At 41.3% G+C, this 25539-nt stretch overlaps 4 protein-coding genes across 4 annotated transcripts; 2 read left to right on the top strand and 2 right to left on the bottom strand.

Annotated features, from left to right (window-relative positions):
- The first annotated feature begins 1082 nt into the window (after positions 1 to 1082).
- On the top strand, positions 1083 to 3737 carry LOC111077648 (ankyrin repeat domain-containing protein 11). The gene is made up of 3 exons (XM_022371999.2): positions 1083 to 1324; positions 1841 to 3471; positions 3536 to 3737. Exons 1-3 carry the CDS (start codon positions 1192 to 1194, stop codon positions 3707 to 3709), a joined length of 1938 nt encoding a protein of 645 aa, XP_022227691.2. The 5' UTR covers positions 1083 to 1191; the 3' UTR covers positions 3710 to 3737.
- Positions 3738 to 3887: 150 nt separating this feature from the next.
- On the bottom strand, positions 3888 to 6068 carry LOC111077650 (hsp70 nucleotide exchange factor fes1). Its single transcript, XM_022372004.2, has 5 exons — positions 5965 to 6068; positions 5816 to 5896; positions 4828 to 5368; positions 4561 to 4769; positions 3888 to 4484 (listed from the first exon to the last, which is right to left on the bottom strand). The coding sequence occupies exons 1-5, from the start codon at positions 5998 to 6000 to the stop codon at positions 4431 to 4433; spliced, it is 921 nt and encodes a 306-aa protein (XP_022227696.2). The 5' UTR covers positions 6001 to 6068; the 3' UTR covers positions 3888 to 4430.
- Positions 6069 to 6347: 279 nt separating this feature from the next.
- Positions 6348 to 19837, top strand: LOC111077646 (vacuolar protein sorting-associated protein 13D). Its single transcript, XM_041594049.1, is given in 18 exon segments — positions 6348 to 6539; positions 6599 to 7389; positions 7457 to 8509; positions 8575 to 9518; positions 9579 to 10305; positions 10307 to 10533; positions 10606 to 10734; positions 10792 to 11122; positions 11183 to 11978; positions 12064 to 12316; positions 12377 to 12515; positions 12577 to 15918; positions 15994 to 16197; positions 16262 to 17125; positions 17191 to 17508; positions 17572 to 18066; positions 18127 to 19230; positions 19321 to 19837. Coding segments are annotated over 18 exon segments (11865 nt in total). The 5' UTR covers positions 6348 to 6442; the 3' UTR covers positions 19372 to 19837.
- On the bottom strand, positions 19314 to 25314 carry LOC111077647 (huntingtin-interacting protein 1). Its single transcript, XM_041594050.1, has 9 exons — positions 25085 to 25314; positions 23968 to 24386; positions 23176 to 23906; positions 22489 to 22598; positions 21886 to 22419; positions 21468 to 21827; positions 20970 to 21405; positions 20505 to 20910; positions 19314 to 20441 (listed from the first exon to the last, which is right to left on the bottom strand). Exons 1-9 carry the CDS (start codon positions 25118 to 25120, stop codon positions 19955 to 19957), a joined length of 3519 nt encoding a protein of 1172 aa, XP_041449984.1. The 5' UTR covers positions 25121 to 25314; the 3' UTR covers positions 19314 to 19954.
- Positions 25315 to 25539: the final 225 nt, after the last annotated feature.

Below are 25539 nucleotides of genomic sequence, written 5' to 3'. Positions count from 1 at the left end.
GGGAAATGTGTACGTTTCTAAAATACTGGAAAATACTAAGCATATACGTAAAATACTAATCAAATTATAAAAAAGTGTGTCAGTGTTGTCGGAAAAGTGAAACGCAGTGTGACCCCGCAAATCTGATCCTCAAAAATATACCAAAACATACCGTCTGTGTCAAAATATACCGTAAATATACCAAGGAAAAAAACGAATTTACTTGTAGATAATACTCTCTGCACACTGAGTCCATCCTGGGGGAACGGTGGGAATTTTTGAAAGATGTGAAACACCGATTCACATTGACACCATCCACCATCCACCATCCATGAGAAACAGCTGTTGCGTGAGGTGAAAATTTGTTTACTTTAATTAAAATGAATATAAATAACATTTCAATGGTCGTGAATGTGATTCAGCAGCAAAACATATTCTTGCACAAGCTAATCATGTTGTTGGACATGGACGATGATGATGAAGATAACTTTGACGAGGAGGAGATAATAGAATGGATATCTGTTTTGAAAACACTGAAGCCCGGAAGGTTGTGGTCATTTGTGAGTGCTTCTAATAAATGCAACCAATGTTTAAAGTACAAATATATATGTTATGTTTTTCAGAAGCGGTTCGGTACATTTTGGGAGAAGGATGTACCCGAAAACAACGAGGCGTTTTTTAAGGAAAGTTTTAGAATGGAGAGATCCTGCTTTTCTCTGTTGGTTACTCGCTTGGAAGTGCTACGGAAGAAGGACACAAACTGGCGAGCTGCAATTCCTCTGGAGAAGCGTATCGCCATATCTTTTTATACTTTGGGATCTTCTTCTGAAAAGAGTGTTTTTCGGAGTGTCAGCCAACAGCGTCTGCAATATCCTGCATGAGTTTTGCAGAGCATTCATCAACGAATTCTCAGAGAAATACATGTCCAAAAACTATCTCACTTCAGAGAAAATTGACGAGTGTGTCCAAACATTTGAAGAAATTGGGTTTCCTCAGTGCCTGGTGCAAATTGGTAATAATGCAATAAAATCATCCATAATATATGTATATACATATATGTAAATTAATTTCATTACTTGTGAATTTGGTATGAGTGCATATTTAAGAAACGGTCACACTGAATTGAGCTCGTATAATAAATTTTTGTATAAAATTTATGTTTTCTTTTTGTTCTATATTTTATTGTTACCGTATTAAACTGAACAACGTAGTATGCCACCCCCAAGACCTAAGGGGACAGGATTTACAACAGGAGTTACCCCAGCCAGACCAAACTCAAATACGCCCATGTCCGAAAGACAGCAAATGGCTCTCTTAATGCAAATGACTGCTACATCCTCCACAGGTAAACAGCATAAATATATCCTACATATATATATATACATATATATATATAGATAGTGATTATTAATAATGCTAGTTAGAACTCAGCTAAGAAGACATTGGTGATGCGTAATAAACGCATTTGTGTATGCGCGGGGACCGGGGGCCGCACCAGCAATTGCACAAAGAAAGTACGATGCACGGGCTAGCAAAATTCCCAAATGGTGTTAATAATATAGATAAATTAAAGCTAATTGTAGCACACCGTGGATTCCATTTTATGATGTACTAAAATCCGTTAATCTCCGTAACTGGTGTGCCTTCATTTCAATGAACCCGCAGCTCATTTCATACTCGTGGAGCTTGTACGCTTTTCATACATACATATGTACATACATACATGTACAGTGCAGCCAGAAGGAGGACTCTCCTTTCACTTTTTCTCAAATTAACACGACTGGAAGCTCAGGCTATAAGCCGTGTTCAATATCTATTGAAATTTTATACTAATTGATATTACCCAATTGCTTGATTACAGACTCAACCCGAACAACTATAAAAAAGAGTGAATCCAAGAAAGGAGACATTGAGATTGAGGAGACTAATTCAGCGGATAAGCAAGAAGTTATTGACTCGAAAGACAAAACATCAGCGGATGAAAACAGCTCGGATGGTAAAAACGCTGATGCGGCCAATCAAAGTACGCCAGGTACGAAACGCAGCTTCTCAGATATAGAAGAGGATTTCGAGGAATCTGGCGAAGATCTGAAAAAGAAGAAGCGCAAGGACTCGGAACACTCAAAGGACGCGAAGAGTGCCTCGCTTAAGCTATCTTCAAGAGTGGAAAAGGGCTCAAAACTAGCGGCGACGAAGGCCTCACCTTCCGGGAGTAAAGCCAACGCATCAAGTGCTGATAAGGAGCAGGTGGAGATTAATAAGAATGTCGATATTGAAAACGAAACGGAATGCAGCGATGATTATAAAAGTAATGATAGCATATACAATGGAGGACCCAAAGTGCCGCCATTGAAAATTGTTATTCCGCAACAAAATTGCTCGATTGATACTGAGGGAAATGTCCTGAGAACTGGCAAGGTGACTGCCTCGCGAAATGCTGCCCTGCCGTATGTTGTTAGCTCAAACAGTGACTCGATTGATGCCGTCATAGCAACCACCCAATGCATGAGCCCACACGAAAGCCCACAAAAAGGTAGTAATATCATTTGCTCCACCGTCCTCGATGACAAAAACATCAAGCTATTCAATGATGAGAAGAATTTGAGAGTTCTGCGAAGCTCTCATCGGTCTGGTGTGGCCAGTGCTGAACGCAGCTCGAATAACTCGTCCCCGCAAATGCAGAGCAGCTCCCCATCGCCGGCGTCCTCGAATCATGCCAATGATAATGTGGATGTAAAACTATCCTACGGTAATATGACTTCTAGTCCCATACCACAGGGTGCTCAGTTTGATCAGGAAGCGCTAGCCAATGTTCCGAGCCCATCCACGTCGTCGACATCGTCGTCAAAAGATGTCAATCCCTCCTCAAATGTTGACGTCCATCCGCGCAAGCGGAAAATAAGGCCGAAAACTAGCACCGATGATGCCTCAAAGAATTCGAGCACAAACCTGGATGCTGCTACGAATGCTGAAGAATCTCATCCTCATGATTCCCCGTTCACAAATGGATTTCAAATGTTCTTGAGTATTCGGCGACAGATTGAAAAGAAATGGAAGAACTTGTACCCGATTAAACCAAGGCCACCCCAAGGCTACAATGAATATCTGCTGACGAAACGAACGTATCTGTTGAGCAAAACCGCTGAAAAAATAGAGATTCATATACCGAAATCATTGCCCCAGAGCATGCACAAGATTTATGAAGATCAGGAGACGGCCAGACGTCATTTAAACCGGCAGCATACGGTTGAGCGGGAAAAGCTTTGCTTGAATGTCGAACAGGAGATAATTCGTGTCCATTCAAAGGCAGCCCGAAGTATATCAGGCCAATTGGCACCGTACTCCGTTTGTACTTATCTGAAAGATGACGAGGTTTACAATATGTTCACGCCCGAGCAGGACGAAAAGGAAAAGAGTGCACGTTGCCGTTTCAATGGGCGTTTGTTACTCAGCTGGCTGCAAGATGTTGACGATAAATGGGAGAAAATTAAGGTATGAATGTCCCTTTGAAGTAACTTCAAGAGATTTCTAAAAACTTCGTTTCCTTTTTGTTCAGGAATCTATGGTACTACGGCATCATAACGAGGCGGAAAGTCTGCATGCCGTTCAACGCATGGATTGGAATATCTGTGCGAGACGAAGGAATCTATCGGACTCGCAGCTCGAAGCGACTTTAGAACATATACCCATTGTTTCTGTTGGAGATGATTTTGACATACTGCCTAATTAAAAAATAAAGTTATAAAACAAATCAATCAAATCTATTTTTGTCGCAACGGGTTGCTATAATGTGAGATGAAGATCTCCCCTCATTGTGACACGATTTGGTTTGGTTTGCTGCACCTCTCGAGCTCAAAACATATCTGCAATGCTACTGAGACCACGTCCATAAAGAAAACGGCTTTGGTTTTCGTATTAAAATTATTACCTAATATTGTTTTAATTTAATTTGCTTTTAGCTGTATAAGATAGCGACGTAGGTACTATTTTCGGTATGGATTTTATGCTAGTTCAAGGAAGAGTTGCGCCAATCCCAGTACTGTTTAAAATTTAATTATGGAAAGACAGATAATTGCGGAACGGAACCTACAAACTGATCGGCTGTTGCGCGGGGAACAGCGTTCCAAGAGGAATATGTTTCGTACGCTTAAATCAATATGCAATCGACGTAACCGGCCTAACAAACGCACAATCCATCGATTCTGCGTTTGTTTGGTCGATCATGTGGATCACATATTGATCCAAGATTACGTGACCCACTGCCATTGGAACGCGGATTCCCGGAAAACAGTTGATCAGTTTGTAGACCCTGTTCTGGATGGTCTTTTTTACTGAAATTTCGAAAAATACTGGGCAAACGCACCCTGAAAATTTAGCGAAGCTCTTGCGTGATCTCTTATAAAATCCATACTAAATTAATATATTCCCCGTGTCTGTGATTCTTATATTTTTCAAGGCAGTGTTTTCAAGTTGTCCGCAATGTTCTTTGCATAGTTTACCATGTCCTGAAAATAAAGAAACGTAAAAAATATGATTTAGAGCAATGGTTCATTAAATTGAATTCCTACGGATAAACCATACCTCGCAATCTTCGTTTTGCTTGTTATTTGAAATTATTTGTGCCAAAATAAGGTCCAAATCTTTGCGTTTCTCCGCCGACAGCTTCAAATTCGAATTTAATGAGAGGGTGGAACATGCATAAAGTGTGGTCTCCTGTTTCACATCAAAGTCATCGACGGGCTTTAAGTTTTCCAATAATATAGAAAATGCGTCGGCCTTTAAAAATGCATCTACAAACGAAATGGTATTTAAATGTCTTACATTTTGTATTTGAATGAACGTTCTTACCTCTAAGAGACTTATCCAGCGAGCATAGGGATGCTATGAGAAATGCTGCTTTTATATAGACATCTGAATTGGAGGACTTCAGGCACGGCAACAGAGCCTTAACTCCATTTATTCGCTTGAATTCGTTCATGCCTGGCTGAAAGCTTCGTATTATCGATGATATGGCATAGATGGAACACCGAACTATATTCTCATTCGCTTCACTCAAATTTCGTGCAAGCGCTGGCAAAAATTTCTCCTTGGTGAAAATGTCCTGGCAAAATATGTTATTTTGTGCCATTTCAGCGACAATATTAATGGACAATGCCTGCAGCTCCTTTTCCGGCACTGTTATATATCGGATTAAAGTCTTTGTGCCGCCCATTTTGGCTAGGGAATTCGCCAGATCGATGTCATCAATGTGGCTTCTCAGATGATTCAGACTTTCCTCTTTTTCCTCTATGCTAGTCTCTAAGCTGTCTAGAATTTCTAATGCGGTTTTAAAGTCATTTGATGCGCCGACTGTGAGTGAATTTATTGCACCCTCTAGGAATCGACTTTTCTGAAAGAAAAATATAAGTGTTTAGTCTTGTTTGTCTCCATTTACTAAAGAAATACAATATATTTTCACGCCAAATCTATAAACATCCGACTCAAAGCTTCTGGCACCCCTTACTTTTAGAGTTTCCGAGAATTGCAATATAAACAACGAGAATTCTCTTTTCGGTCTGTGTTTACTCAGACCGAAATGCGATCTAAAGTCAGACCCAAAGGCGGGATTGGTCAAATAAACAATTGATTGAACAATAATTTCTGTGGGCGTCTTGGAGTTCGTGATGGTGCGACTTCTATGGATCCTTCTAGATCACACCCGAAACCGAGTTCCTTGACAACTGGGAAAACTGATTGAATTTTACCGACTGAGTCTGCAGAACTTTCTTTGATGGAAAAATGTTGTATCTCTTACGGGGGGATTAAAATGTCATAATTTATTGAAAGAATCACATACCTCTTCATCTAGATCGGTGCTTAGTTGTGCATCGGCGGCTTCTGCGTTGGCGGTGTGTTCGACAGAATATTTCAGCACACCCTACAAATCAAATACATCAGAAACTTTAGAGCATTCGACTCATGGATAAGTATATTTATTTGACTTGCCTGCAAATTTAAAGCCCTCCTCGAATTATCGGACATTTTCAAAAATTTGTATTTCAGCGGAGAACTTGTTGACGAACTTCACATGTTTTAGGTATGGAACTTATTGTCTATCGAACCTTGTCGAGATGATTGAGATGATACGAAAATATCGAACAATATATTTTTTCTTTATTGAAGTTTAATAGAAATTTTAATAGTCTCAAATTAGCAAGTAGCTTTGTTTAATTGTAAATTTATATTTCAGCTGTTTAAAGTTGTTTGAAATCTTCAGTTATTAAATAAATCTGATTCGCCAATTGTCTGATTCCATTCCACGTTCCCATTTATTGGTATAGGTGCAATATGACAGTTACCGTATTTACAACGTGTAAGTAGTTCCTATCATATGCTTGCAATTAGACTACACTCTTATGTTTGTTTGGAAAGAAGTAAAACATAAATATAAAGCCGTAACAGCGGCCGCGGTGATTCAATAACCATGTTAAGAGACCTTATAACGTGGGCCTTGAATACCTATCTGGGCAAATACCTGGAAAACTTGAATTCGGCGCAATTATCTGTTGCACTTCTGTCAGGTAACGGCACATACTCGCATATGTAATAATTAAATTTTGAAAGTGCATTTCTCTTGAAGGCGAGGTGGAGCTTGAGAACATACCGATACGGAAGGATGCACTACGAGCGCTCAACTTACCGGTGGAGGTGGCAGGTGGCAGCATACGCAAAATCAAGCTGCAAGTACCTGTCCGTCAGTTTCGAACCTCCCCGTGGTGCATATCGGTGGAGGGGCTCTTCTGTATCATTTGCCCAAAGAATCTGGAAAGCTGGGACTATACCAAAGAGAAACTACAGGATCTGGAATACAAGTTAGCGGTCTTGGACAATGCTGAGGCAGGCTGGCGATCCGAAAAGGGAATGCAAATGGAATCCTATTACTTTTCCTCCTACAACAACTGGCTGAAATATGGAACGAATATGGCCACCAATATTATAGACAATATTGAGCTGAAGATATTTGATGTCCACTTTCGATACGAAGACAGTGTTGATGTGGGAAAAACCAAAATAGCAACCGGCATCAAAATCGCATCGCTAACCGCCCAGACCTGCGATTCGAATTGGACGAGTGGTTCGTACAAAGCGGCCAACAACGAAATGAATTACAAGCTAGTGGAGCTGAAGGAGCTATCCGTATACTGGGATATTCTGCATGAAGACATTAGGTGCCAATCGTTCACCAATCAGGATATACTCAGCAAATTGCATTCAACCTGCGAGCTGCGGCCCCACAATTTTATCATTAAGCCAATATGCGCCACTGCACGATGGAAACGGGACAAGTGCCAACAGGTTATTCGCACAAAAGACAAGCCTAGAGTCTCGTGTGAGATTATAGTTCCTGAAGTAATTATAGATATATCTAAGGTATGTTTTCCCACTCCATCAGATCGCAGATTTTCTTCTATAAATATTTTTGTTTGTATATTTTTAGGACCAGCGCTTGCAAATGCTGGACAAACTTACAGGAATACGTAAAATTAAGGAAATCAGACAGTACAGACTAAAGAGGCCGACTTGTAGTGTGGCAGACGATCCGAAACTATGGTGGAAATATGCCCTAGTTTGTCATGGCTTTATATTCAAAAAGAGAGAAGAAAACTTTGCTATTCTAAGTGAAAATCTGCGCTACATGCTGCTCTACAAACTGATCATAGTAAATCCAAATGAGATCCTGTCCGACGCAGACAAAGAATTTAAAACGTTTATCGAAAGTGATCGAAATGTTTCGGATTTAAGCATTTTGCGACGCATATGCTTTGACAAAGTCTTTAGCAAAGGTCTCTCGTTTAAGTCGCACAATGTCAAGGGAAAGAATATGTTATTTCTTTGGTTTCCCAACTGGATGGGTTGGTACACTGTCAACTCAACGAGCACTGCGAACAATGAGCAGGATGAATCAATTAAACATTTGGAAGATGATATTTTAGTGGCCCTGGAGGATTCGCTGCAAAGTTCCTCCGACTTAAAGTGCGATGCTGTCTTTGGACACTTTGAGATTAAGCTACTGAAAGGCCTGCTAATCGTGCAGTCCGAGGAGGAGACGAATAAAAATGCTAAGAGCCGAAAATCAATGGAAATGCAATTCAATAATTTTTCATCGTTTCTTCAGTTAAGTCCGCTACTGACTTCCTACACTGTGGGCGTATCACTAGAAGAAGTTTATTTATTAGATAAAACCAGCAGCAATACCAAACACAAATACCTAATTAAGCCACAGACAGAGAACCCCCCGACTGTGAATAATACTCTCGAAAAGGATGTCCTATTTCAGCTACGATACGAAAACGCAAATCAATTGAGATTTCAACTGAATATTAAATCAAAGGGTTTGGATCTCATATACAACAAGGATGCGATTCACTGGATTCTGGACTTTATAACCGATTCAAGTAATGAAAATGCTTCAACAATAGTCACAAACCGTGTCGGCAAGCGAAGAAAGAACTTTTTGAAAAACTGGAATCAATTATTTATTGGAAATGAGGCAAGTACACAATATTATACACACTATATAACATATGTTTTGTAATTGCTATTTTTTAATCGCAGATTAATCGCAAGACCTGGCTGTTTGAGATTGAGATATTTGCACCACGGATAATATTTCTGGAAAACTACAAAGTTGGCAACTCTCTGATGGTTCTGTTGGACTTTGGAAAGTTTGAAATGAGAAAAATGGAGGCGAAAAAATGCCTGCCTGTAGTGGTAGTAGATCCTGCGGCAGAAAATCATCAGCAAACTAATCAGAATGATGATGATGATGACGATGATGAGGAAACTTATATGACGCCATGCTCTACGCCACCTGCATCGCAGAAAAGTGGTTCGGAATCGCCCACAATCCTTGAGAATCCGCAACATTTTCTCAATAAGAACGTAGAGCTGGAATATGTCTTGCACAATAAGATCTATGATAAATACTCGATTAACTTTTCAAATCTGCAAGTGCTGGTCTGCAAGTACGAGGAAAGATGGCAGGCTTGCTTAAAAACATCCTCGAACTTCCACCTAATTGACAAATTTGATATAACCCTGACGCTGGAGCAACGTAATATATTTACTGTGGATCCCGACTATCCGTCGTTCACGTTGTTTGGCTCCTGTCCCACAATCCTAATACACGGAAATGAAGTGCTCATCAATAACTTTTTTAGCATAATGAATCCCACGATCGATACCCTCAAAGATGTAAGCAAAGTGTATAAAGGAGGCAACCAAACGTATGCCAGCGAGCAAAGGGTCAACAGCGTTGCCAGCAATGACGACAACAGTCGAGTGGTTGTTGAGTTTGCCATTGGACAACTGGCCATAGAGATGCAGTCCAAAGAAAAGAGCATAGCAGAGCTGCAGATAATCGGCGCAAGAGCGGGTCTGATCAAGGAATCAAATGAAACAAATATAACAATGTCGGTGCATGGACTACTTTTGGTAGATGCCATACAGTCCTTTGGGCCGGACTTTGAGCTGTTAGTGGCCAGTCATCGACATGTTGGGTAGGTGCAGAAAACTTCTCCAATCAATGTTTTATTTTCATATTCTTTTTTCACTTTTAGAATGGATAGTTTTTCTGGCAGCCTAAAGCATAGTCCAATCGCTTCGCCTATTACTCCTGGATCACCATTACCTTTCTCATTTACAGAAAATTCAGTTAACAATATTCAAATGGGTATGAAAAAAACTGAAATCTTTATTTAAAGAACGAATTTTGAAGAGAATATTTTAGTAGATGATCCGATTGCTGCCTTCTGTGACGATGAGGAGTCTGCCTTAATTTCTGTAAAAGTGAAAATTGTTGCGCCCACTGCCAGCAATTCAACGCAACTTCACTCCACGGACATAACATTCAACAATTTGGATATAATTGCCAATCAGGATACCATTCTTGAGATTTTAAACTTTGCAAAACGAACAATTTTAAGTCAAAGTACGAGTAAATTGCAAAACGAAAGCTGTGGCGTCCAGGAAGAGGCCTCTGCAGAGCCAACTGAATTGGATGAGTGCGATGCCACTCAGCAAAACCATAACGAAATATTCTTTGACTTTTTTCGCCTGAATATTTTATTATTATATAAAATAAATCACGAAGGTCGCAAAGTTGGAACACTGACCTTGACGGAAGCCAAAATAAATGCTTCATTTCAGTCGGAACTAACCGTATTTGGATCACTGGGAGGCATACAGATCATCGACATAACACCAGAAGCCTTTTTCCTTCCAAGGATTCTGTCCGTCGGCCGCGATCAAATACTAAGAACTTCGGACCTAAGTAGGCAAACAGTTCCTCAACAGACTCTCGCATGAAATATACTCAAACAATTTGGATGCTGTGGATGAGATTGACGATGATGTGAAGTGCGGCGAAATCGATGCATTCAGTTTTAAAAGTCACTGGAGCGATAAAACCACATGCAGCGTCCAAATGCGAATGGCCTCGGTTTCATATACCCATTGTCCCAGATTTCTGCAAGATGTAAATGCATGTATTACGTATTTCAAACGAAGTTTGCGGTAAGTAAATCTACAAAATATATAAAATTACTTTTAAGAAGTTAAGCTTGAATATCATTGTATATATTTCAGAGAGTTTGTTACCTCCATTGGCAATAAGGCAACAGACATAGCCAAAGAATTTGTGCAACAAATCCGTGCCACGGATGTCAATGATCAAACACGACCAGTTAATCCCCAGAAGAATCGGCATGACAATCGGTAAGTACTCGTGCATATTCGCATTCGCATTCGCTAATTTCTTGCTTTGTATTTTAGACTGGATATCATTATAAACAGTCCGATTATTCTATTGCCAATATCGAGCACTAGCACGCACGTTCTAATTGCAAATTTGGGCAAGATGACCTGCTCCAATATGATTATAAATGACTCGAACGAGTTCGATGAATCCTACACCATAGAGATCAAAAACATATATGTCTATTCGATGACTATTGACGAGCGTGAAAACTGTTTCAATGTGCATCCCTCAAAGAATAAGGACGCCATTCCCATATTGCACGATACGGCCATCACATTGCAGCTTTCTGTGGGATATAACGATGGGAACGGGAATGGTGAAGAGCGAAAGCTTGATACCTTTTCAGTAAGTAGATTATTAATTATAGGAAAAATAGTAATTACTCTCTGTATATATTTTTGATAGATTGAAGGCAGCATGGTTGAAACCCTGAAGGTATCCCTTAATCGTAAACGATATGAGCTCCTCAATGAGTCCATTCAATATGCGACGAATTTTTCAAATGGCAAAGCAAATGAATCTGCACACCCCGATCCAAGTGGAGTAAGCATACCAGATTCGGAGGTAGCAGACGAGCACACCATTAGCACTATTATACAGTTTTCGGTGCCGGTTTTCCAAATCAATTTACAAAACCAACACCATGATGACCTGATAAATATTACCTTCAAGGACTTCAATGTTAAACATCGTGTTAAAGGCTATGACAAGGATATCGAAATAATATTAAAGTCCGTGCTGATGGAAGATCTAAAATCGGATAGCGCATCGCCATTCAGAAATATGGTGACATCCGTAAACCACGAAAAAGCCATCAAAAAGAAAGCATCGACGTCATCATCGTGCCCGGACATACCCACACACTGTAACTATCGGAAGAACAGATCCACCTCGGTGCCCTCATGCTTCCACGATAATAATCCATTTCAAAATCTTGACGGAGCCAAGAAGTCGGAGTTTTTGAAGAAAAACGATAAGGGAAACAAGAAGGGAGGCCAAACTTTAGTCACCTACAATTCGCATAGAGGGCGCCCCGCGAAAGGCTCCACCGAGATGGATCAATTCAGTTCAATTCAATTTAATTGCTTAAATTTGGCCATCTGCGTGGAGCGTTGGTACACCATATTCGACTTCTTCGGTCTGATATCCGCCGAGAGCGATAATCAAAAAGTAACACAGGAAAGGAAGCTGGTTAAAATAGGTAAGGAAAGTGTGGGCCCGAGCCTGGGGCTGCCTTCTGCCATTGATCCATTGATATTTTGGATACTTGAATTCTTTCTTTACAGATACAGACGATTTCTTTAGTACGCTGAATGTGTCAATAAGATCATTTAACTTTACGTTGATTCGAAATGACTCGTTATTGTCCAGAGTGAATGTGTCAAACGCGCTATTTAAAATAGTTAATGACCAATTTGGTAAATCCGTTGAGGGCCACTTGGGCTCCCTGTCGGTGTTTGACCTTACCCATTATGGCAACATTTACAAGCAAAAGTTTGTCACCAGCGGAACAGAAGCATTGAACTTCTTTTATAGGAAGTGAGTGTGGCCCGTCCTTGCCAAGTTTTATATTATTCATCGAACATTGTGTATTCACAGAAAGCCAAGCCAAGTACTAAACACGTTAGACGTGGATTCGACATTGAAGATTGGCATGTCGGCAGTACACTATATCCACACAAAGCGATTTGCCACAGAGCTACATTTATTTGTTAAGGATCTGCTGCAATTGCAAACGGTAACAGACAGAATATCCCAGTGATTTGATAACTTATAGCCTGTTCATTCATTTCTTTCAGCCTGTGATCCGAAAACTAAAGAAACAAAATGTGGAAAACGACGAAAGTCTGAGGCCAACAAAAATGAAACTTTTTATACAGGCGGACTCGCCAGTTATCGTGCTGCCGGCATCGTATAACAACAAACAAGTAATAATCGCCAATCTTGGGCAGCTTACGCTTACGAATAGCTTCCATTTGGCCAGCGAGCCATGTATCATAAGCAAGAAGTTGAACTCAGCGAAGACAAACGAAGTCTTGGACGTGATTCGCATCGATTTGGTCAACATCAATTTGTTCTCGGGCGAAAGAAGTTCCGTGAAATCAGTGGATCGAATTATCATCGCCAATATGAAGTTTGTACGGTTGGGGGAAGAGTTCTTTAAGGAATCCTGCTACCTTAATCTGCAGCTGGAGAGGAATCTGTCAACAGAGAGGATTCGCGTGTGCCCCGATATCAGTACGAAGGGAACCTTCTCCAAAGTAAATGGCGTGATCAACATTGAGCAATACAAGTTGATACGCAGCTTTCTGAATAACAATATTGGAGAACAAATTGACGATGTGTATATTAAGTACACCAACAATGTGTCCAGCTCCATTGAAATGCTATCCTCGATTAGTCTGGTGTCCAAGAGCGAAGTATCGCAGACCATTTTGAACTTGATTTCAATACAAATTCTACTCGAAGACGTCTCTATATTGCTGACTCTGAACACGACACAAAATACGCCCATAGAGCCATTGGCCTGCATTCACTTCATCAAGTCGACCCTGGAAATTGATTTATTCAGCGATGGTTCGCAAGATATTGATCTGATATCGACCAACATACTGATCGTGGACGAACGAAATGGCTCGGGTATAGGCACTGAGAATGTGTTTAGGAATATATTGCAGCCCTCGAAGAAGGACACGGCTAGTACGACGCCTAGAAATGCCGTTCAAGTGGAAATCCACTGCAGAAAGAATGCACATCTGTCAAAGTATACCATAATGTTGAACAATATGAGAGTGTTCGCCCTTATGGATATTCTGGAACAGCTCAAAGCATACTTGATGGAGGATTCGCCCACAGCAGATACTGGTGTGGCAAATCAAATACTGCAAAAGCCGCTGCCCCAGCCGATTTCTGTCACAGAATTCATTGTGAATATCACAGACTCTGAGATTATATTTACGGAGGACTGCAGTCGCCTGGACTCGGACGCAATCATTTTGAAAAGTACCACAGTGATTTCATACAAGCCCAGCAGTGTCTCCGTTCCGATATCTTTGAATATCAATCACTTGGAAATCTTTTCCTGCACACTGGATGCCGAAGACGACAGTGCTCTGTCCATCATTGATCCGTTCACATTAAACATGGAACTGCGCAGCAATTGCTTGAGCATCCTCGTGCAGAAACCCTTGAATATTCGACTATCCTATGTGGACGTTAAACTGTTCTCCAGAATGGCAAGACTCCTGCCCACGCAAACATCCAGAGTACAGAAGGTCGTATCCAAAGACGAGTCCGATCTGGAGAGAGTGGCGCCCCTTGTGGCCATGGGATTTCCGATCAATGATTGCCTGTACGCCATGCAAATAAACAATTGGAGAATCAACGATGCCGCCCTATGGCTGTCCCAACAGAAGCAAAATGCCAACCGAAACCCTGCGCTGGAACTGAAGGAGCTGGTGGTCGATGCGAATGTTATATCGGTCTTCATAATTGACGATTGCATGGATGCGGATGTGCCACTGCTGGAGATATCACTCTCCAAGGTTTTCTTCAAACTGACCTTGAAAGCAAAGGAACATCAGTCCCAAATGCAATACTATAGCTTGGCCAATGTCGACACCGAAGTGGCCCTCAACTATTATAATCGTCGCCTCAGCGGCTGGGAGCCGGTGGCCGAAACATGGGAGTGCAATGCCAAGTGTAAATACAGCAAAGGTCACGTGGAGAACAGGAAACGATTCGAGATTGGGATCTCCAGCAAGCAGTTGCTTAAGCTGAATATTACATCGACCTTTATAGAGCTTTTCCACATGGTGCTGAAGAACTGGACGAACGATTTCAATGACAATGGGGCCAAGAACTTCCGGCAACGCTCGCCGTTTATTCCGTTTGCCTTGCAAAATCTAACCGGCACGCCGCTGCTGTTCAAGCCCATTTACGCACCACTTGGGGACATGTCCTGCTCGGATGTGCACCAGTTGGAGATCATTAAGAACTGGCACTCTGTGCCGCCCAACGAGACGAAAACTTTCGATTTCATTCAAAAGAGTAAGCTGCGGCACATACACTCCCATCAGCTGAATTTGCACCAGATATTCGTGCAGATCCATGGCTGGACATTGATTGGACCCCTGTCAGTGGACAAAGTCGGTGTATTCTTTCGGACAACCAGCTTTGATTCCCTGGACTTGGCCACAAAATGTCGCATAATTTTCGATATCTCCCTGATTGGATCTGCACAGAAACTGATCAAAGTGAAATCATCGTTGGGGCTGATAAACAAGCTGGATCGAAGTGTTTTTCTGAAGACCTCGCTGAGGAGTGACTACGGCGATGGCCTCTCCGCTATAAGTGTAATCAAGCCCAACGATGAGCTGTCTCTGCCGCTTAAATTCATCGATGCTTCTATGTACATTGCGCATTGTTCCAGTGAGAATCAAGTGCTGTCTGGAAATTATACCGACGACATTGGCTTCAGCAATAAAGAAATTTTGTGGAAACTTTGCGGCAACGACAACATGCAGGAGCTGCAAGTGTGCTATGACAAAAATCGGAGCATATTATATACCCTAATCAGTATAAACAGGGAGATCTTTCACTGCAAGGAGGCTGGCTTGCCGGGCCACAAAATCACTCTGTTGCCCCCTTTGAAAATCAATAATATGCTCTGCTGCGATCTAATGTTTAAGATACACGAAAGCGCCACAGGGAGGATCAGTGCATCGGAGAGTACGAATATCTACAATGTGAATATATACGAGCCCTTCAACCTGAGCATCACACTCGACAATTTCCAGCTGTCGGGACACGTGAAAGTTCCCAGCAGGCACATCGGCATTGTGGAACCGAAATTAAAGCTGATCGACATCAAAAAGCGGGAGCTCCACTTGCGCATATCCATTCAATGTTTTCAAGGCAAGGGCATGGAGGTGTACATAAGTGCGCCGGTTTGGATCATTAACAAGACTGGGCTGCCTCTGATTTACAAGCAGGAGGGCACCAACAACACGGCGGCCGGACAATTCGATGAGCATGAGACAGCCCGACAAGTGGCGCCTCTAATGTTTTCGTTTTCGGATCAAGAGGGATCGCCTGCACTGGAAGTGCGCTTGGGCTGCGCCTTTGGCAACAACAATTTGGTATGCCAAAATGATTTCTATTTCTATATATTCAATTACTGTTGTTGTACTCAAATGTTGCAACTACTTTTGCAGTGGTGCAAGAGCTTTAGCATGCACAAGGACCTCAGTCACAGGGAATTGCGTGCCGAAAATACCAAGGGGAGCTATGCGATTGGCATAAGCGTACGACGTGGCAGAGGACTGTATGCCTGCACGACTTTCGTGACACTATCACCCAGATTCCATCTACACAACAGAAGTGGATACAAACTGGAATTTATACAACGCTGCGATATCGTAAGTAAATCGTAAATCAACTACAAACTTAATACTTTAAGGTCTCTTGGGATGTGTGTTTCAGGATCAGCCCAGTGCAAGGAATATTATTTCAGCGCCCATCGATTGCAATTTCGCCTTTCATTGGCCAAACTGGGATCAGGAGCAGTATATTTGTGTGCGCATACCGGATGTAGAGTGCTGCTGCTGGTCGAAAGGTATACCCATCAATGAGGTGCAAAGTCTGTACATAAATGTGCGCAATGATTGGAGTGAGATGTTTTTCCTGCGCCTGGAAGTCATTTCCAAAGATGCCACTTATATTCTATTGTTCACGGACGCTCGAACATTGCCGCCGCCGATACGCATTGATAATTGCTCGGAAGTTGCCATTAATTTCTCACAAATGGGCACCAGACCATCTTGGATAACGCCAGTTCGGGCCCAATCCTCGCTGGCCTATGTACTGGACGATCCCTCGGGCACACACACGTTGCTGGTGGAAGCGCCTGGCGGGAATATGGTAGAGTTTCCCATTAACAAGACGAACATCAAAAGATCCCTGACGTACTCAAACTTTATATACATCGCCTTTCACGACACATTCGACCGATCAAGCGAGCACGAGAGAAAACCCGATCAGATCTATCAGCAACTGGTCCTGGGTGTTCGGGGGAAGAAGGTTATCATAATGGAGAAGAATTCCGGTGATCGTTCGCAGCTGTGGCTCATGAACTCCAACGGTCAATTGGAGCACGAAGGATCCACGCCGCCAATACAGTCCAACGAGGCGCATGCTGTACGGCTTGTGCTAGATCTGGAGAGGCCGCCCAATCCCACAGAGTTTACCACTTTGGTGGTTCGAACACCGAATAAGCAGCGCGTCACCACCCAGACATGGAGATTCGAGAGTGGTCGATTAATGTGCCATGCCAACATGTGCGTGCAGGTAAGAGATTATCGTCAACCATTACGGATTAGCTCTGAAATATACTCTTGGCCCATTATTTTCAGTCACGCTGCCAAGGTGCCCAGGGTCTGCAGCCCAACTCTGAAGCGGTCCTGGGTCGCATTGAAAATACTAGTTTGAAAAGAAACAACCAAACCATTCCAATCGGACAACATATTGTGGCACAGAAGCTAAGACCGGGATCGGGTCAATTGGAGCTGTCAATGAAGATGGATGGTCCCATATGCACCATCGAGATAGGCGATATAAAAACCAAGCAAAATTCTGTGTATTTAGCACCGGATTTAATATGGATGCATGCCTCTCTGAACAACAGACAAATGGCCAATGAAGCGAATGTATCATCTCAGCATGAGTATCTGGTAAGTGGTTGAATGTTACCTTAACTCAAAATCCATCAAAATATACATAATTTCATATTTCAGATAAAGGTTGAGCTGCTCAAAGGCATTGGTATTTCGATAATATCGCGAAAACCCTGTGAGGAGATTATGTTCATCAGCCTGGAGCTCATACATTGTGACATTGTGCAGAGTGTCTTTGAGAATTCATTGGACTTGAACATTTCGTATATACAAATCGACAATCAGCTGCTGGATGCGGCCACCCAAGTGGCTCTGCACACGTATAATCCCACTAAACAGGATCAGCAAAATAGCGCTGTGATGCTGAAACTGAAAATTTTACCCTGCCCCAATAAGAACGCCATCATCTTCAAGTATCTCACGCTGGACTTGAAGCCGTCGATAGCGAATCTTGAGGAGAAGCTCATACTGAAGGTTGCCTCATTTCTCGGCTACGGAAAAGGCAACAGGCAAAGCTTAAGCGTTGCCTACGACTTCGAGAACTTTGAGGAGAAACTGATACTCAAAAATATGAAAAGATACTACTTTGAAAACTTAAATATTGGCTCAACTCAGGTGTGTATTAGTTTTGGCTTCATATACATTAATTTGTTACTCAGCACAATCTCTCCATAGGTGCGACTATCGGCGAGTACTTCCTCCAAGCTGCCCATCGAACTATCAGAAACCAAAAAGGTATTGGGACTTACGCTCATCAAGTTCGAAGATGCCCTCATAGAGCTCGACAGCTATTCGGATAAATTTCACTTTGAGACATTGAATGTGTACCTGAAGGGCATGAAAAGGCACTACATAAACCAACTCAAGTGGCACGCAGCTTCGATATTGGGTAGTGTGGATTTTCTGGGAAACCCCATGGGATTCGCCAACGATCTCTCCGAAGGTGTCTCTGGATTAATTTTCGAAGGCTCCGTCACGAGTCTAGTCAAGAATGTGGCCCATGGCCTATCCAATTCCACGGCAAAGCTCACAGAAACATTATCTGATAGTCTGGGCAAAGTGGTACTCGATGAGCATGACAATGAGACCCGATTACGAATCCTGGAACCACAGACAAACACTTCTGGCGGCCACCTGGCCGCAGGTTTGAAGGGATTCGGATTTGGTTTACTTGGAGGAGTCACCAGTATTGTTCGACACACCTACGATGGTGCGCAATCGGATGGCGTTCCTGGCTTTCTCAGTGGCCTTGGCAAAGGCTTGGTGGGCACCGTCACAAAGCCAATTATCGGAGTGCTTGACCTGGCCTCAGAAACAGCGAGTGCTGTGCGGGAAACCAGCCGGGGTACGGCTCGAATTTCTACGGAAAGAAAACGGCTACCCAGATGCGTGACTGGGGCCACTGGCGGACTTCTGCCCTTGTATTCGACTCGTCAGAGTAAGGGACAGCAGTATCTGTACCTTATCAATCGTCGCAACTTCGATGAGAAAATAATATCGTATGAAGCGTGTCTATGGAGCGATAAAGAGGCGAGATTGCGTTTGCTGGTTTCAACAGAATTCGTTCGCATATTCTCACTTAGTGACGGTAATCCAACCATTATGGTGCAGAACCATCTGAGTGAAATACTCTCATGCCATCCCGTGATTACCCCATCGACAAGCAGGCAATCTGGGGGGTCCAGCCATTACATTGAAATATCCACCAATCTTCCAAAGATAACGAGGCCAAGGATACGATGTCGATCGGAGGAGTGTGCTGAAGCTGCATCCAGATGCGTAAGTGAATTTAATTATTATTTTATACAAAAATATGAAACAATTTATTTATTAACACACAATAATACATTGGTTTTTTTTTTCTTTTAGATAAACTACGCAAAAAGTGTGTTTCATGAACATGAACATGCCGTTTTATAAAAAGCAATAAGCCTTTTCGTGATAATACAAATTAGAGCTAAAGAGTGTATATAATATATTTATGGTTGCAGCAATCATTTTTTTAATTTAAATTTAAATTTATTGTTATAATTTTGTAATCTAATCGGTTTACTTGATAATTGGAAAAGTACAATGTGATAGAAGAGCTAAGTTAAACAGATCCTTAGTTGTTTAAATAAATGAGAAAATATCAATAAAAACAGTGAACTTTAAAAGTGATCCAAGTTTCGCAAACAAACAAATAAAAGATCGGAAGAGATACGCAGTTACTTCTTTTCGGGTAATTTAAATTTACAATTTAATACGAAACTCTCTTTGGCTGTTTTTACATCTCTTTTGATCTCATTCTGATAAGAATAGCTCTATCTAAATCCGACCATTGGGTATACTAAATAATTTAATGAATAAAAATAAGGAACTGCATCAACCAAACCCAGATCCTAGGATAATCTTAGAGAGCTTTTGTCCTTGTAAGGTTAACCATTATTTGCATTAATGCGTTAGTTCCGCCCTTAAATGTACATAATGAAAATACATAATACTTAGGTACAATTTAACGTATTTAGTAATCGCTGTTTTTGTAGTGCTCCCTCCTGAACGCCGACAACTTAAGGCGCTGTGTCTGCAGCGCCTGTTCGGTTTCGAGAACTTTAACGTGAATTTCCATTTCCATGGTCTTTATTTGGGATGGTGTTAGGCTGGAGAGTTCCTTCTCGTTCAGTTCTTCCAGTTGGGCATTGCAATCTTTAACGGTGGCCACCAACGTACCAGTGGCCTGTGTGACGCTTCGCGAGGCTTTGGTCAGGTCCGTCAAATTTTGGCTATTACGATTAGCCTTGACTTTGCTGGCAATAACCATCTGGGCAGTGCAGGCAGCAATCTCCTGGGCAGCGACTATAAGCTCAAAGTTCTTCCCAGATTCACTTTCAATGGCATTATTGGCGGCATCGACCAGGTAATTTGCTGCCTTAGCCACGCTTTTTGAAGCCGATATCAGCCCGTCCGACCATTGACTGTTGCGCCTATAAAATTCATTAGCACTTGCGTTTCCTGCAACAAATTAAATCTGATTAGAACTATGGAACTATATAAAATGCAGCTGTGTGTCTTACCCTTTTTGCGAGGCGACAATTTCCTGCTGAAGCACACGCGATTTTAAAATTAGGACTTTAACACATTGCATGAGGGTGGTGCATGCATCCACAATTTTTCCATTGACTTCCAGATTGGTTTTGTCATCTTTCTCGCGTGCCTTTGCCAACAGGTTTATAATCTTGGATGCTGCCTCATCGATCGCACTATCCATTTCGCGAAGCTCTATTTCAAGCAGTTTATCGAAGTCGATCTTTTTCTCAAAGGTCTGTTTAATTTTATCAACTAATTTTCGTATATCCGACAGTTTCGATTCGACATCGTTTAAAGCCTTTTGCGTTTCCTTTTCCCTCGGTTCATCGATGAGAGAATATTGGAAAAAGATGCATATGTCTGAGCATATGGATGAGGCTTTCATTAAAATATCTAAAATTGGAAATTAATCAAAATAAAATAGTGAAACATCCAGTGCTTTACCGACGTACCTTGACCCGTCTCAATCTCTGTTGTAGATTTGTAGATGACATCGCACTGGTCATATAATTTAATGAATGTAAAGCCAAAATACATGGCAGCCTGCAATCCCTCAATGGATGCAGCCTTTTGTAAGGCAGGTGAGGAGATAAATCTAGCTATAAGCCCATCCATTTCGGTTGTAATTTTTGGTATAGCATCTAATGGCTGTTCGGCGGAATCGCTTAATTTGGAATTGCAAATATCCTTCACAGTTTGAACCACCAATTTTCTCACATCATTAAGATTGGAATGACAGTGTTGATAAGACTCCGTGATAGAATCCACTTGTTTCGTTGTTTGATGGAACTTCTCTTCCAGAGCCGCATGCTTGCCTTGTAAATCCTCGTATTGTTGAGTCACAGAAAGCTGTTCCTGCTTTAGTAGCGCCAGAGCACCTGTCGATTCCTGTGTGAAAGCATGCGTATGTAAGTAATTTTAATAAGAGAAGAGATTGTGTACGAATCTACCTGTAGCGATGTTTCCTTTTGCTTCAGGACACTTATAGTTTGCAATAATTCTTCATTTTGAGCCTCAGAGGTCGCCTTATGATCCAGTTTTAGTTGCTCAATCTGTGCTAAGAGCGTTTCCTTTTCCGTTTCATGCGCTTTCGAGTGCTGTAGTAGTTCCTCGCTTTTCTGCGTTATTTGGTTTTCTGCAAGTGAAACCTTTTCCTTGGCTTCATTTAGGGACGCATTCAGTTTCTCAATGACCAAACTATTTTCACTTAATCTCTCAGACGTCGAAACTGAAGCCAGCTCTTGTATCTCCTTTTGTTTTATTACGTTATTAAATTCCTGCTTTAGTAGCGCCAGAGCTTCTGTTAATTCCTGTGTGAAAGCATACGAATATAATTGAATGACCAAAAGAGATTATATACGAATCTACCTGTAGCGATGTTTCCTTTTGCTTCAGGACACTTATAGTTTGCAATAATTCTTCATTTTGAGCCTCAGAGGTCGCCTTATGCTCTAGTTTGAGTTGCTCAATCTGTGCTAAGAGCGTTTCCTTTTCCGTTTCATGCGCTTTCGAGTGCTGTAGTAGTTCCTCGCTTTTCTGCGTTATTTGGTTTTCTGCAAGTGAAACCTTTTCCTTGGCTTCATTTAGGGACGCATTCAGTTTCTCAATGACCAAACTATTTTCACTTAATCTCTCAGACGTCGAAATAGAATCCAGCTCTTGTATTTCCTTCTGCTTTACCACATTTTCAAATTGCTCCCTAATCTCATTTCTAACCGATTCAAGCTGCGAAAGCTGCTCCTTTTGGTCTTCTATCTGTTGTAGCAAATCAAAATTTATTTTATTCTTTTCATCAACATCGCCTTTTATCTTTAGTATCTCATCGTTGAGGGCTTTTGTTTGCAATAGTAGCTCAGAGCTTGATTGCCTCTCCTTATTTAAAACCTTTGTGGCTTCACTTTGCTGAAATGGGAAACAATTCAGAGATCATTTAGTACTTCTGTATGTTGGAAGGAAAGAAAGGCTGCTTACCTCACGCAATAATTTAATATGCTCATCCCGAACTTGTGTGTAAAGTGTTTTTAGTTTGTTAAACTTTTCTGAAGATTGTTTCTGCTTTTCCTCCTCTTCCATTACCTTTTCTGTAAAGTAGATTTATTTGTTGTCAGTTTCATATACAAACTATGGGTATTTGGGTATTTAATTACTTCTAGATTATTTGAATTACCTTTTTGATAAATACGTTTTTATTTTAATTTTAAACTAGCTGAACCCTCGGCGACATTTCAAATCTTTTTGATTCCAGACAATGCCTTCGGGGTCCGAATCCTGCCACGATATTGCATTGTTCCTTTTGTTCTTTATATGTACAATCATTTTATTTACACGCCTGAATATATTAATAGAAGATCTGAATTAAATTCTTTTTTGAAAACTCATAAAAGAGGAAACCTCCAGTGTCATCAGAAACAATATAATATAGAGATTTTAGAATAGTTAGTTGCATCCAAAAAAAACTGGCATATGATTATATTTGTCTGAGCTGCGTCGCGTCGGGTTCAGCTGGTGATTTATATCAGATATATATACCAATATATCAGATGGAAAAGACCTCTTGATGGTTGAATTTTAGTTATAAATATTTACAGACAAAAGCCGAGAGCCAGCTCTATAATGTATTTTGTATTTTCTAATATATAAAAGATACTTGTTACTCACGTATTAGCATGGGATTTTGGTTTATTTGCAGCTCAAGATCATCGTTTTGTATCCGTATGTTTTCACACATTTCCCGGGATATTAACAGATCGTTCGATAGGAGGGCATTCCTTTTCTGCATTTCGGCCACTTCGTGTTGATAGCTCTGCCCAAGCTCATCGAAATTTCGTTGCAATGAATTCAATCTGAATTTGAGCTCCTCAATCGAAGCGTCCTTCTCATTTATGATGCTCTCCAGTGTATTTAGCTGCAGCTGCGTTTGGCTATAATCTGGCTCTGAGGGACTGCTGGTCTCCACGAGATCTTCAACAACTGGATCGGGCTCTGGTTGCACATAGACTACTGGCGGTATATAGCTACTGAAATCCACTTGTGAACTAAAATTTGGACTGGACGCGGGCAATTCCGGAACCGAAATAAGGCTTTTGAAATACTGAAGCGGTCGCACATTCTCATAAAAGTCTTTCAACTTCAAAAATAAACCATTAAACCGATCCCTGTGGCCGCTCAGGACGTCGTTCGGAAGGTTTTCATGAAGTTTAAACATAATCCTTACACTATTATCGTAGAGAGAGTTTGAGTCTTGAATGAGACAAATCATGGGAGCCAGTCTACACTGACCCTGCTGGGTCATGGACGACATTCGGTAGGTATTTATGGAAGAAAATATTTGTAGCTGCAGTTCAATGATATCCTCCAAGTAATCAAAGATCTCCACACATAATTGAAAGCTGAAATAAACGATGTTAGGTGTTAATGATCGAAATCGAAATATCTGTATGAATATCATACAAGTAATTTAAATCCCGATCGGCAGCTTTAGATATTTCCTTAAACGAAATTATTAGCGATCCGGGAAATGGGTTTTTTTCATGGAAATTGAGTTTTGTGACCAGGAGCTTGCAGTAGGCGTTTATGCAGAGTCCAATATCGTCTTGCAGCAGGCCCCACATTTTTCCCACTTCCAATATCATTTTCCTGTGACTTTGAGAGTGTTTTATAGCACATGGATGAGCTTCTCTCAGGACCTTGTGCAGCAGATGACAAAACTTCCAGGCGGTGAATCTGCTCTGCATTAAGGACTGCCGGGAGATGGTGTTCCAAAATGATTTTGCCTCTTTGGTTTTATGTATCATAATAATAATAGATCGAGCATGTTTCGTTTTTAATGGTGCCTCTATACCATTTAAAGCTTTGTTCGTGCTGACAGTCTGTAATGGAATAAAAATATTTAAAATTTATAATCTCATTGATTAGAGCAGGGGTCAGAGGATCATAGGTCATAGTCGGGACTAGAGGGCGCCAACCCTTACACTTCTGGCCTGTTGCTACGTTTGTAAAAAAAAAATCATCCCCTAGCAGCTGGTTTCCAAGGTTCCCCGCAACGCACGATTGCCATCTACATATGTATGTATGTATGTACATGCATAGGACATTTGCGCAACCGCAATTGACGACCATCGATCATTCTATTGCTAGTTGCCCCCTTTGTTGATTTTGTAACCTTGGGTAGCACTATATTTGGGTCAGATGTTTTGTTTCCAAGGCATCGAATCCATCCATGTTGTTAGGCGAGATCGGGCCATAGCATTCCAATTGTAGGTTGCTATGACAACAGAGTTTCTGCTTCTTTTCGCTGTAGTTAATGAGCCTCAAAGTTTAAAGTATTCACTGCACTTTAAGCTGCATACAGACATGGCCCGATCGACTCGATTGTTGTTGATGATCCATATATACATACAGACATATGTATGGCACTAATAGCTTATTCCATTCGCATTTCATTCCCCATGCAAAAATGTAAATCGCGGGAAATTCATGGTTTTAACAAGTATATAGCTCGGCATGTCCAAATGTATTCTCTTGGCGCAGGAAAGTTGCATTAATTTAAACTGTACGGACTACGTACCAGCTGGTAAAAGTCCTTTTCGGCTAGAGTTGACATTGTGTTAATGGAATCCTTAGCGAACGTGTGGGCGTAGCGTATTGGGGTTGCTTGTGGTTTATTCGTCAGCTCATGAGTAAACTGCCGACTGTTTGTTCAAATCAATGAGAGTTATCTTATCTTATCACAATGCTTTCATTTGTTGTTCTGCAGAAATTCATATTAAACCGATGTGTGTGTGTGTGTGTGTGTAGGTATGTGAATCATAACAAGTGTTACCGTATCTGGAATTAGGGATGGGTATCGTATCGATATTTTGCATGTACTATTTGCAATTACCAAATTAATGTAGTCTTTTCAATAAAAACTCTACAAATTCTGCATATAAATGATAATTTAAATTTTGAGATGAGAGGCTTAATTAAAAGGTAATTTAAATGCATTATTTTCAGACCGGCATGCATGCCTGTGTACACTTT

The sequence above is a fragment of the Drosophila obscura genome, unplaced genomic scaffold (genome assembly GCF_018151105.1).
Source record: "Drosophila obscura isolate BZ-5 IFL unplaced genomic scaffold, ASM1815110v1 contig_1, whole genome shotgun sequence".
Classification (NCBI taxonomy): domain Eukaryota; kingdom Metazoa; phylum Arthropoda; class Insecta; order Diptera; family Drosophilidae; genus Drosophila; species Drosophila obscura.
Note: the sequence above shows the minus strand (reverse complement) of the source record. Positions and strands in the feature narration are given on the sequence as shown.

Coding starts and splice junctions, on each gene's coding strand:
- LOC111077648 (XM_022371999.2), top strand. CDS start 1,192: ATGCCACCCCCAAGACCTAAGGGGACAGGATTTACAACAGGAGTTACC. Junction 1,325..1,840: donor GACTGCTACATCCTCCACAG/GTAAACAGCATA, acceptor GCTTGATTACAG/ACTCAACCCGAACAACTATA. Junction 3,472..3,535: donor ATAAATGGGAGAAAATTAAG/GTATGAATGTCC, acceptor CTTTTTGTTCAG/GAATCTATGGTACTACGGCA.
- LOC111077650 (XM_022372004.2), bottom strand. CDS start 6,000: ATGTCCGATAATTCGAGGAGGGCTTTAAATTTGCAG. Junction 5,897..5,964: donor GGAGGGCTTTAAATTTGCAG/GCAAGTCAAATA, acceptor TTTGATTTGTAG/GGTGTGCTGAAATATTCTGT. Junction 4,770..4,827: donor GCTGGATAAGTCTCTTAGAG/GTAAGAACGTTC, acceptor TTTCGTTTGTAG/ATGCATTTTTAAAGGCCGAC.
- LOC111077647 (XM_041594050.1), bottom strand. CDS start 25,120: ATGTCAACTCTAGCCGAAAAGGACTTTTACCAGCTG. Junction 20,911..20,969: donor AGAGATTGAGACGGGTCAAG/GTACGTCGGTAA, acceptor TTCCAATTTTAG/ATATTTTAATGAAAGCCTCA. Junction 20,442..20,504: donor ATTGTCGCCTCGCAAAAAGG/GTAAGACACACA, acceptor ATTTGTTGCAGG/AAACGCAAGTGCTAATGAAT.